This window comes from Elephantulus edwardii, unplaced genomic scaffold (assembly GCF_000299155.1).
Source record: "Elephantulus edwardii isolate Elephantulus edwardi_28Jun2011 unplaced genomic scaffold, EleEdw1.0 scaffold00028, whole genome shotgun sequence".
NCBI lineage: Eukaryota > Metazoa > Chordata > Mammalia > Macroscelidea > Macroscelididae > Elephantulus > Elephantulus edwardii.
In genome coordinates, this window is record NW_006399778.1 from 14,481,496 (window position 1) to 14,494,227 (window position 12,732).

The 12,732-nt window shown below is 42.6% G+C and overlaps 1 protein-coding gene across 1 annotated transcript in view; it reads left to right on the plus strand.

The window, feature by feature from the left end:
* LOC102855991 (taste receptor type 1 member 2-like) overlaps positions 1–12,206 on the plus strand; it is a 59,795-nt gene extending 47,589 nt beyond the window's left edge. The window contains exons 5-6 of the mRNA XM_006883688.1: positions 9,598–9,718; positions 11,278–12,206. Coding sequence (XP_006883750.1) covers positions 9,598–9,718; positions 11,278–12,206 — 1,050 coding nt within the window. The remainder of the gene's footprint in view (positions 1–9,597; positions 9,719–11,277) is intronic.
* The last annotated feature ends 526 nt before the right edge of the window (positions 12,207–12,732 follow it).

Consider the following 12,732-nt stretch of genomic DNA (forward strand, 5'->3'; position numbering starts at 1 on the left):
GAGGGAGGGAGTTTACTTTCATTTACTTATATTGGAAGAAGTGCTCCCAGGGTGTGTCCTAGAGACAAGGATGGTGAAACTTTGCCTCACATGCTTTGGGATTGTTGTCAGATGACACCAATCCTTGGGGGAAAATATCATAATTGGAAAAGAAGAGGGTCAGTGGAAAAGATGAAGATCCTCAACCAAACGGATTGACAAGATGACTGCAGCTGGGAGCTTGAACAGGGCCAAGATGATGAGGGCGGTACAAGATAGGGCAAAGTTCACATCTGTTGTTCATAGGATCACAATGAGTCATATTCTTCTCAACCGCACCTAACAACAACATCACCACCTTTGTTGACTCTCTTCACTTAATTTTTTTGTAATTTGATGATATCTGCAAAATTTTGTGTCAAAAAAGAACCAGTTACAGGATCAATATATGATTAGTCAGTGTCTTGAAAGGGCCAGCTGAATACAATGTAAATAGTTCCTTGACTGAAAAAAATCAAGGTTTGTGTTTTGTTTTAGCATAAAAATATAATTTTTACTGTCTGAAATCTGAGTTCTGCCAGTGATAATATAACATCTGCGTCAGTTTCTCATGTCAGAGTCAAAGCTAAAAGTCCAAGATCCCACACAGCTAAGCCTTAGCTTTTTAAATGTGCTTCTTTAGACCTTGGACAACTGTTCTTCTCAGTGACAAGAAGAGTCCCTGTTGTGCAGGCTTGTGTTAATTCTATCATAACATTTATCACATTGTATTATAATTAATACAGCTTATCTGTTCAGTCTCCCAGTAGACTGGGGGTTTCCTGAGAATAGAGTCTGCCATTGTTTTAATTCATAGAGTTCCTAATACACATAGTTACCAAATGATTTGCTAAATGGGCACTATTTCTATCCAACTGGTGCATATTTATCTACAAACAACAATATCCAGCTAGTCTAACCTAGTCTATAATCTGACTAAAAGTGTTTAAAAGTAAGCAAGAACTGTGCCAAAGCTTTTGATTTAGCTGGTTAACTTGTGTTTGGGTTATTTTTTTTAATTTAAAAATTAAAAGGTTTGAGACACTTTGCTATGAAATGTCAGATTAATCTATACAAACTAATATATATTTTAACATTCTCTGTGATTGGGGTAGTCAGAGTAGGTGTGTCAGAGACCGTGAGATTGGCACAGGATAGAGCAGGGTTTAAGGCTGTTGTACATAGGGTTGCTATGAGTCGCAGGCGACTCGACAGCACATAACAACAACAACAACAACAACAACAACAACTATATATTTACTTCATTTTTTAGTTTGACTTTCTATTAATTCTTTAGCATCATTGATTTGGACTGCCATGTCAGGAGACCCTGGTCTGAGTGACTTCAGAGAGCACAATTGGGCAAACATCTCTTCTTCCCTTATTGAAGTAGGGCTTACATTCAGTATTGATGCTACTTCCCATTTTGTCATTTAGTGTTCCTATAATCAAGATGCATTAATAATAAGGGGTGACAGGAATAAAAAAATTGGAAATGAGGAAGAAGGATCAGTATTCGGAAAAGATGGGCTTAGTGACAGAAATGAGGCTGGGGATAGAATAATAGAATTCTGTACAATCAATGATTTATTCATAGCAAACACCTTTTATAAGGTATGGTGCTGGCAAAACTGGACTTCCACCTTCAGGAAGCTGAAACAGGATCCACATCTCACACCATACACAAAAATCAACTCAAGATGGATCAGAGACCTGGGAGTAAAGCCCCAAACCATAATGTTCATAAGAGACAAACTGGGATCAAGCTTAGAAGTGCTAGCACAAGGTCTAAAGAGACTGCCAAATACAAACAGAAATATACAATCTAAAGAGGATAAAACTGATGCATGAGACCTTCTAAAGATTAAATCTCTGTGCACATAAAAATTTTTTTCCAACAGGGTGAAAAGAAAGCCTACAGGCTGGGAACAAACATTTGGTAATACCATCTCAGACAAGAGTCTTATAACAAAAGTTTACAGAATACTCCTGGGCCTCCACAAGAAAAAGACTGATAACCCAATTACAAAATGGGCAAAAGACATGGAAAGAATTTTCACAGAGGAAGATATTCAAATGGCAAACAGACACATGATCAAAATCACTAACTATAAGAGATGCAAATAAAAACCACAAGGAGGTACCATCTCACTCCAGTAACAGTGGCAAAGTTTAACAAGGCAGCAAGTAATAAATGTTGGAGAGGATGTGGTGAGAAAGGAACTCTTATACCTTGTTGGTTGGATTGTAAAATGGTGGAACCATTCTGGAAGGCAGTTTGGCACTTCCTCAAAAAGCTGTACATAGAAATTCTGTATGACCCACCTATTCCACTATTTGGAATATACCCTGAGAATATGAGAGCTGAGATTTGTACACCAATGTTCATAGCAGCATTATTCACCATCACAAGAACATGGAAATAGCCCAAATGTCCAACCAAAAAAGAAAGGATTGAGAAATTATGGTACATTCACACAATGGAATACTATGTAGCACGCAGGAGCAATAACTTTGTAAATTATTACCTAACTTGGGAAGGACTGGAGAATGTTATGCTGAGTGAACTAACTCAGTCCCACAAGGATAAATATTGTATAAGACAATTATTGTAGAATGAGTATAAGGATCCAGAAGGGATGGGAGAGGCTGGAAGCAGAGGGATATAGATATACAAGGGGATTAATCATTGGGTTGTACACTTTGATGGAGTGGGGATGATGAGAGAAATTGATAGAATTTGTTCGAATTTGTATTAGAATTTTGTAAATAAACTAGTAAAAAAAGAAACATAAATGGAAGTTATACACATGGATTTCATCTAATGGGATGCACAGGAATCAGAATAATTACATCTGTGGAAGGAACCACTGAAGATGTTTACTATCAGCAGTGAAAACTAGGCCAGGTGTTGTTTGTGGAACAGACCATCAACTGTTTATATGCAAGTTCAAATCAAAACTAAAGAAGGTTAAATCATATCCACAGGAATAAAAATTTCACCTTGAATCTATCTCCCATGAATTTAAAAACCAACTCAGGAATAGGTTTGAGGCTTTGAACACTAATGAACGAAGAGCAGATAAGTTGTGGGAAGATATCAAGAATATTGTTCATGAAGAATGCAAAAAGTTATTACAAAGAAGGAAGAAGGCCAAAATGGATGTCAGAAGAGACTCTGAATGTTGCACTAGAGCGCCGAGAAGCCAAAGCAAAGGGAAGAAATCAAGAAGTTAATGACCTGAATAGAAGATTTCAAAGGACCACTCAGGAAGACAAAGCAAAATATTATAATGAAATGTGCCAAAAGCTGGCATCTTCTGATCAAAAGGGCCAAACTTGCTCAGCATTTATTAAGCTGAAAGAACGAAAGACTAAATGTAAGCCATGAGTTGCAATGCTTAAGGAAGCTATGGGCAGAATATTGAATGATCCAGGAAACATTAAAAGAAAGTAGAATTTTAAGAAACAACATACGATCAAGAGAAAATGGTACGAAGGAGGAAGTTCAGGCTGCTCTGAACAACTTGGCAAAAAAATAAAGCCCCAGGATTTGATGGAATAAAAATTGATGTATTTCAGCAAACAGATGCTGCTCTGGATGTGCTCACCAAGTTGTGCCAAGAAACCTGGAGGGCAACTACTTGGCCAACTGACTGGAAGAGATCCATATTTATTCTCATTCCAAAAAAAGGTGACCTGACAGAGTGTAGAAATTATTGGACAATATCACTAATATCACACACTGGCATAATCCTGTTGTTGTTGTTATGTGCCATCGAGTTGCCTGTGACTCATAGTGACCCTATGTACAACAGACCTAAACTCTGCTCTATCCTATACCAATCTTATTGTCTCTGATACATCGACCCTCATTACCCCCGTCACTGAATCAATCCATCTAATTGAGGGTCTTCCTCTCTTGCACTGTCCCTCCACCTTCCCAAGCATGACGTCTTTCTTCAAGGGCCAATCCCGCCTTGGAACATGTACAAAGTATGTCTAACAAAGCTTTAGAATATTTGCCTCCAAGGAGCGGCCTGGCTTCACGCTCTCCAAGATGAACTTGTTTGTTCTCCTAGCAGTCCATGGTATGTTCAATACTCCAGCACTAAAGCTCAAAGGTATCAATTCTCCTTCTACCATCCCTAGTCATTGTCCAGCTTTCTGATGCATAGCAAGTGATTGCAGACTATGGCTTGTATCAGGAACACTTTAGTCTCCAGACTAACATCGTTGCTCTTCAGTACTTTGGAGAGGTCTCTGACAGCAGATTTTCTCAGTGCAATTCATCTTTTAATTTCCTAGCTGCTGGTGCCAAGAATGTTGATTGTAGAGCCAAGCAAATTGAAGCTGTTAACAATCTCTATCTCTTCACCATCCATCATGATGCTGCCAATTGGACCAGTGGTGAGAATCTTTGTTTTCTTGATATTGAGCATCAATCCATACTGAAGATTATCCAGAAAAGACTTGACCAGTACATTGACAGTGAACTACCAGAAATACAAAGTGGGTTTAGAAGAGGTCGTGGCACTAGGGACATTATTGCCAATGTCAGATGGATCTTGGCAGAAAGCAGAGAGTACCAGAAGAATGTCTATCTGTGTTTCTATCTGTGTTTCATTGACTGTAAAGGCATTTGACTGTGTGGATCACAACAAATTGTGGTGTTTAACCTTGAGGAAAATGGGAATCAGGACACTTGATGGTGCTTATATGAAACCTATACTTGGACCAAGAAACAGTCTTCAGAACAGAGCAAGGAAACACTGCATGGTTCAAAATCAGGAAAGGAGTGTTTCAGGGATGCATCCTGTCCCCATACTTTTTCAATATGTATGCAGAACAGATAATTCAGGAGGCAGGGCTTTATGAGGAGGAGTGTGACATCAAGATTGGAGGAAAACTCATTAACAGTCTACATTATGTAGATGACACAACCTTGCTTGCTGAAACTGAAGACGACCTCAAGCACTTACTGCAAAAGGTCAAGGATTATAGTCTTCACTATGGATTGAAGTTCAACATCAAGAAGACAAAGATTTTCACCACTGGGCCAACTGGCTGTACCAAGATAGATAGAGAAGAGATTGAGGCTGTTAGCAATTACAGCTTGCTCAGATCCACAATCAACACTCTTAACACTTGCAGTCAGGAAATAAAAAGATGAATTGCATTGGGACTAATCTGCTGTTATGGACCTCTCCAGAGTGCTGAAGAGCAACAATGTCAATCTAGATACAAAGGTGTGCCTAATCCAGGCCATAGTTTTCTTAATTACTAGTTATGCTTCAGAGAACTAGACAACGACTAAGGCTGACAGAAGAAGAATAGATGCCTTCAAGTTGTGGTGCTGGAGAAAGTCTTGAACATACCATGGACTACAAGAAAGTAAATTGGTTTATTTTGGAAAGGGTAAAATCAAGTCTCTCCTTGAAGGCTAGGATTTTGAAGCTCTGCCTCACTTATTTTAGGCACGTGGCCAGGAGAGATAGGTCCTTGGAGAAGGACATCATGCTCAGAAGGGTGGATGGGCAGTACAGGAGAGGGAGACTCCAGATGAGATGGATTGATACAGTATCTGGAGTGATGGGGCTTGGTATGTAAGAATTAGTGAGACTGGCTCAGGACAAGAAAGGGTTCAGAGCTGCTGTGCATAGGATCGCTATACATCGCAGGGGACTCAATGGCACATAACAATAGCAGCATACTCTATTGGTTGTTTTTTATTTAAACCTCATGTTTAGAATTAACAAGACCTCAGGGAGGGTCTTTGTATCTAAAAATGGTTGTTACTGTTTTTTTGAGGAGCATTCTTCTAAGTGGTACAGCACTCTTCTGTCAATATGTTGTACTGAGGTAACCTGGGGTTACTGTGACTCTGAACCTTGTGCCATTGGGGTGTCAAATGGCATAACGGTTACCCATGGTGGACAGTATTTGTTGAAGCTCCCAGTTTAAGACAGTTTAAGGAAGGTTTGGGAGCAAGAGTGGCATCCAATTCCTAAATAACATGCCTCCAGAAGCTCTATGAACTTTGATAAATGTTGATAGTTGTAGAGGGCCTTCAGGCCTTTTGTTCATAGGGTCACTATGGGTCATGCTTGACTTGAAGGCAGTAGCCACCACTGAAGGCAGATTTTGGTAGCTTTTGGAAAAGAAATTGTTTTACTCCAGTTCCCACATGCATTAAATAAATTGAAATATGTTGTAATGTTGTAAAGCATTAAATCACCTGAAAACCCTGCAGCAGCCATGTCCAGCCAAGCAGCTACCATGCTGCTACAGTTTGGGCTTAGAGACTTTGTCTCCACCAGGATCAAGGCTCATCTCAGCCCAGAACTGAGGCACTCCATCAAACATCTTGACTACAAAGCTAGTTGACTAAATTCTTATTCATTTCTCTGTGTCTTCCTTTTCTTTAGTGGTACTGTACTGATAACCCTCAATAACTTCTTAATGAATGTCAGAATGAGAGTCCAAGAGTAAGAAGTAGGTTTAACTTGGTTACATGGGAGATATAGAAGGGTGTAGTTGGAAGCAAGAATGGCATCCATTTCCTAAACAATATGCCTCCGGAAGCTCTATGAACTTTGATAAATGTCCATAGTTGTAGAGGGGCTTCAGGCCTTTTGTTCATAGGGTAGCTATGAGTTTTACTCAAAGACAATCAACAACAATAACAACAGTAAAGAGACGTACCAGAAGAATGTCTGTGTTTATTGACTATGTGAAGACGTTTGACTCTGGGGAGCATGACAAACTATGGCTAACATTGAGAAGAATGAGAATTACATAATTATGAATTATGAATGCGAATTCCTAATTATGCTCATGTGAAATCTAACCAAGATCAAGATGTTGTTGTCTGAATAGAACAAGGGACACTGCATGATTTAAAATCAGGAAGGGTATGTGTCAGGGATGTATCTTTCACCAAACATATTTAATCTGCATGTTGAGAAAATAATTTGTGAAGCTGGACTCTGTGAAGAGGATCAGGTATCAGTATCAGAAGAAGACTAATCGATAACTTACATTACCGTAGTGCCTATCAACAAATGAATGGGTAGAGAAGCTGTGGTATATTCACACAATAGAATACTACATAGCACTGAAAAACAAGGAACTCATAAGATATTATACAAAATGAGTGACACTGGAGGACATTATGCTGAGTGAAATATCTCAGTCACAAAAGAGCAAATACTGTATAATGCCACTGCTATAAAACAGGACTGTCATGAGGGTTGGGGGAAATGAAGAAAAGAGGGGATAACTACTGAACACTGCAACCAAATAGATGAGGGAAAGAACTGTCTAAAAGAAATATATGACTAGGTATTGTTTGTATGAGAACAATCCAGAATAAAAGGTGCATAGCAAACTGGACAGGGCATAGGGGAGGGGGGGAATTGTGCAACAATGAAAGAATCTTTTTAAAGAGAAAAGCAAATGGGGGTGGGGGTAGGGAGGAAAATATGCAACAATGAATGCATGGAAATCTAACTTTTCTGTAAACTTTCATTAAAATATCAATTAAAAAATCCACAAAAAACCTCTGCATTATGCAGATGATAGTTTTCCTTGCTGGAAGTGAAGACTTAAAATGCTTGCTGCAGAAGATCAAGAATTGTGACCTGTGATTGGGATTACATCTCAACATTAAGAAAAAAATATTTTTACCGTGAGCCAACAGACAACATCATGATAGACGGAGAAAGGGTTGAAGTGGTCAATGAGTTAATCTTGCTTGAATCAACAGTCAGTTTCCTTGGTACCAGCAGTCAGGAGATCAGGAGATGCATTACACTGGGGAAGTCCGCTGTCAGGAACATCTCCAAAATACTTAAGAGTAATGATGTTAGCGTGAAGACTGAGTTGCATCTGATTCAGACCATGGTCTTTTCAATCACCTACTGTGCATCTGAGAGCAGGACAATGAATAAGGATGATGGAAGAAGAGTTGATACCTTTGAGTTGTGGTGCTTAAGGATCCCACAGATTGTCAAAAAAATAAACAGTTATGTCTTAGAAAGCCGGAGCACTCTTTGGAGGCAAAGATGGCAACGCTCCATCTCTCATACTTTGGACATGTTTCTAGAAGAGGTTATTCCTTGGAAAAGGCTTGGAAAGATGGAGGGTCAGTGAAAGAGAGTACCCCCCAATTAGATGGATTGACACAATGACTGAAGCAATGGACTCAAATGTGTCAGAGATGAAGAGGACAGCACAGGATAAGACAGACTTCAAGCCTGTTGTTCATAGGGTCGCAATACTCCACTTGACAGCACCTAATAACAGCAATAATCAGGAGATGAATTTGGGAGAAGGAGGATGTATGGCTAGCGTAAGTGGAGAGTAGGTTTGGATAAGGTGTGTGTGTTTGTATATCACAGAGGGAGGCAGTGAAGACCACAGAAGGTGCGGAAGCCCAGCAGGGGATCCGATTTTTACTTTTGCTGGAGACAGAGTAACTAAGGTTTTTCCATGAAGAAGTTTCAGGGAAGAGAACAAGACTTCAGAACATCATTTGACAGCCATGTACAGGAGAGACTAGGGAGTGGAACTTGACAGCAGAACTTTGAGAGAGGAGAAGAGAGTGACTTTGGAGTCAAGAGTCCTACAATTGTTTCCCCCCCCCCCCAGGGACCTTTGATCTTTGTTATGTGTTTTCTTGCAATGTCTTCTTAATTGACTGTCCATAAGAATTCTTTTTCTACAATCACACATGTAATCGCTCCTTCATTCAATAACCATGATTGGCTCCCACTGCCCTCATGTTTTTATGGTGCTGAAGACAAGTCTTTGGAGGGTGGTTCTCCTCCATCAGGCTTCCTCTCTCTCATACCTGACTCCTGCACACGTCTATTCCATTGCATGCACTATTGATCACCTCTTCTTGTAGTCTGTCCATTCATTCATCCATCCATCCATTCATTCATCAGTCAAATATTGGATGTCTCCTTTGTGCGAGATATTTTCCCAGGCTCTGGAAATGAAACATGAAAGCAATTGACATGCTCTAGAATTGAAAGAAAATAAATTTTTATTCTTTAAAACCAAAACCAAATGAAAAAGAAGATGTGGTCACCATCTACGTGCTCTTGTTCATTTGAAAAACACTGTCCCTGTTATGAAGTTGAGTTCGTTATGACTCTGGGTTGCAGATGGTAGAAAGTGATGTAGCATGAGTTAGTTTATTCCCTCCAGTCATAGAAAACTGTATGGACATACTGACACTTCAGGCAAGGAGGGACCCAGGATCTTAAGTACTTTTCATCTCTCAGCACCATCTTTGGGCTTGTCCCATCTAGAGACAAAAGGTCTGATGTCAGTCCCAGGGTCGTTCCTTACATGCTTAACAACCTTAGAAAAATCTGCTAATGGTCTAAGGGTGTTGTTACCAGAGAAAGCTGGGTTCGATCCTGGCAAACAACATTACAGATGTCCTACAAAGTTCTCCTCCTATTGATGATTCCTTCTCATGAACATCCGGCTGATGGGGGAGACGAGGGAAGAGTCATCTGAGTGTGGGAGACGTGAGCTCAGGTTGTTTCGGCCTCCTCCCGGCAGGTCCCTTCATCCATGTGCTCCAAGAGATGCCAGGCTGGACAGAAGAAGAAGCCCGTGGGCCTCCACCCCTGCTGCTTCGAGTGCATCGACTGCCTTCCTGGATCCTTCCTCAACCAATCAGGTACCTCTCAGCATCCTGCCTCTGCCCCAGCACTGTCCCGGTGTCTTCAGGACACTTCCTCTTTGAGAGAATCTCTAGTGCCTCCCTTAGGAAGGCACAAGTGTCCAAAGATGAGGGCTCATGTCTGATTCCCCTAGTATCTCTTCAATACCTGAGAGAGGAAACTCCTCAATACAGGGAGCAAGAGGGGCCAACACTCTCCAAAGGAAACTGGTAAATTGTGACTAATCCCTACTATTCACACATAAAAATACACACACACTCCCTGGGATGTCCAGCCAGGAGATAGCCACTAGGTGAATGAAGAGATGAACGAATGGATTTCCTAATGGGAGGAACATTTCAAGCAAGCAAGGGACTCCCCTCTCCCTTTCTCTCTCATTGCTACTGAGTCAGAACTATCTCATAGCTGACAGACCATCTAGCAGGTTTCTGAGACTGTAAATCACACAGGAGGTGATTGCCCATCTTCCTCCCATGGGTTCACTGGTAGACTGGAACCACCAGAGAAATGTGACCCAGTACAACTCCCCATAGTCTGAGCCACCAAGGCAAGCAAAGGGCATTTACCTCTCTGACTTTCTAAGTATCTAGTATAGTTTGGAGCATATAGTGGCTTCTCATTGAGTGTTTGTTGTATGATTTCTGGGTTAGAAGAATGAACTTTCTTCCCTGGAGAATGTTAATTACAGGGCAATGGGATCAAAGAAAGAGTCTTTCTGATCACGTTAGTGTTGAGCATAATTCAAAATTGGAGTCCCAACTTTTTTACGTCCTTGGCTTTACTGATTTGGGAATGAAATATATTAAAATCTCTCCCATTGCAAGCATTTCCTATGTGCCTAGCGGAGCAGGCACTCAGCCAAAGGGTGTCATGCTGTTAATCCAAAGGCCATGCCTCTCTGGCAATTCGAATACACAGAAACACAGACGAGATAGAGAGATAGATAGATAGATAGAGAGAGAGAGAGAGAGAGAGAGAGAGAGAGAGAGAGAGAGAGAAGAGAGAGAGAATTTCTTCCTGTGGAAACTCACTGAAAAGTAAATTGTGAGTTAGTTCCAACTTGATGACAATAACTTTTGAGTTTTCTTCTCCCAATAGCTTGGAACCAGGGGCTGAGTTTTTTCCAAGTCTTTCATAACCTGCCACCCCTGGTGCCAATCACAGAGGATGCTGTAAAGAATTTTATTGGATGAGTTCTTTGGGAGAATGACTGCATTCCTCTCCCATCAGAGAGTGATATCTTAGAAGAGAAAGTTTATAGTTACTAGGTTTTGAGCCAAAGAGATTTCAGTTATATAAATTCTTGCTCCTTCGCTCTAAGCTTTATGACTTTGGACAAGTGATTAAACCTAGCTGAGCCTCAATTTCCTCATCTGGGAAATGGAGCTGCGGTGGGGGTTTCATGAGTCATTGCATGTAAGGGGCGCGGTGAGTGTTGGGAGAGACCCTTAGGTCTCTGTCCAGCCCTGAGATCGGGCCAGGTGCAGTACAAGAAGAATACACAGGCATTTAGAAGTTGGGTTTAGCTGATGGGAGTTGATGTGGGCTCTTGCAGATGAATTTGACTGCCAGCCGTGCCCCCTTTACGAGTGGTCCGACAAGAATGACGTGGCCTGCTACAAGCGCCGGCTGGCCTTCCTTGAGTGGGATGAGGCGCCCACCATCGTAGTGACCTTGCTGGCCATCCTGGGCTTCCTCTGCACCCTGACCATCCTGGCTGTCTTCTGGAGACACTTCCAGACGCCCATGGTCCGCTCGGCCGGGGGGCACATGTGCTTCCTGATGCTGGCGCCACTGCTGGTGGCATACCTGGCGCTGCCCGTGTACGTGGGGCAGCCCACGGTCTTCACCTGCTTCTGCCGCCAGGGCCTCTTCACCCTCTGCTTCACCATCTGCATCTCCTGCATCACCGTGCGCTCCTTTCAGATCGTCTGTGTCTTCAAGATGGCCCGGCGCCTCCCTCGCGCCTACAGCTACTGGGTCCGCTGCCATGGGCCCTACGTCTTCGTGGTGGCCATCACCTCGCTCAAGGTGTTCATCGTGGTGAGCAACGCGCTGGCCGCGACCTTCATCCCCACCGCCCGCGCTGACCCCGACGACCCCAAGGTCATGATCCTCTCCTGCAACCCCAACTTCCGCAAAGGGCTGTTGCTCAACACCAGCCTGGACCTGGTCCTCTCGGTGGCGGGCTTCAGCTTCGCCTACATGGGCAAGGAGCTGCCCACCAACTACAACGAGGCCAAGTTCATCACCCTGAGCATGACCTTCTATTTCATCTCGTCCACCACCCTCTGCACCTTCATGTCCGTCTATGAGGGTGTGCTGGTCACCATCCTGGACTTTGCGGTCACGGTGCTCAACCTCCTGGGTATCAGCCTGGGCTACTTCGGGCCCAAGTGCTACATGATTCTGTCCTACCCAGAGCGGAACACGCCTGCCTACTTCAACAGCATGATCCAGGGCTACACCATGAGGAAGACCTAGCAGTGTCCCCCGGCGTCCAGGACAGAGGGCCCTAGCTGTAAAGCCTGGGTGCTGGAGATGGGCTTGCTCAACCTGAAATGGAGCCTTGCCTTTTCCACCTCACCCTGGTCTCCGATTTGCCATCTCTCTTTTTTTGCATCACACACACTCTTCTCTTTCTGTGGAGATGTTTTGCTCGGCAGGGCACTCGATTCCTTGAAAGGACCCAAGATGACCCATTGATCTTCAAGGACCAAGTCAAATTTAGCAGCTCACATCTGCCACCTGGTGGTCACAATGGGTATCTAAAGGTTCCCGCTCAATTCAGCGACTGGTGGGCTTGGGCAAGGCTTGGAGTGAGAGGTGTGGCGTTGCCCAGACATTCATTATTCACCAGCTGTCTCACTTCTCTGCACCTCTTCTCCGCTACTTCTCTAGAGCTTCAACCCGCTGTACTGTGTTCTCTCTAACTAACGACTGGGCACATTAGGCATTTAATAAATGCTTGTGAATAAAGCTTCCTTGGGTGAAATGAATGCTCTTCCTT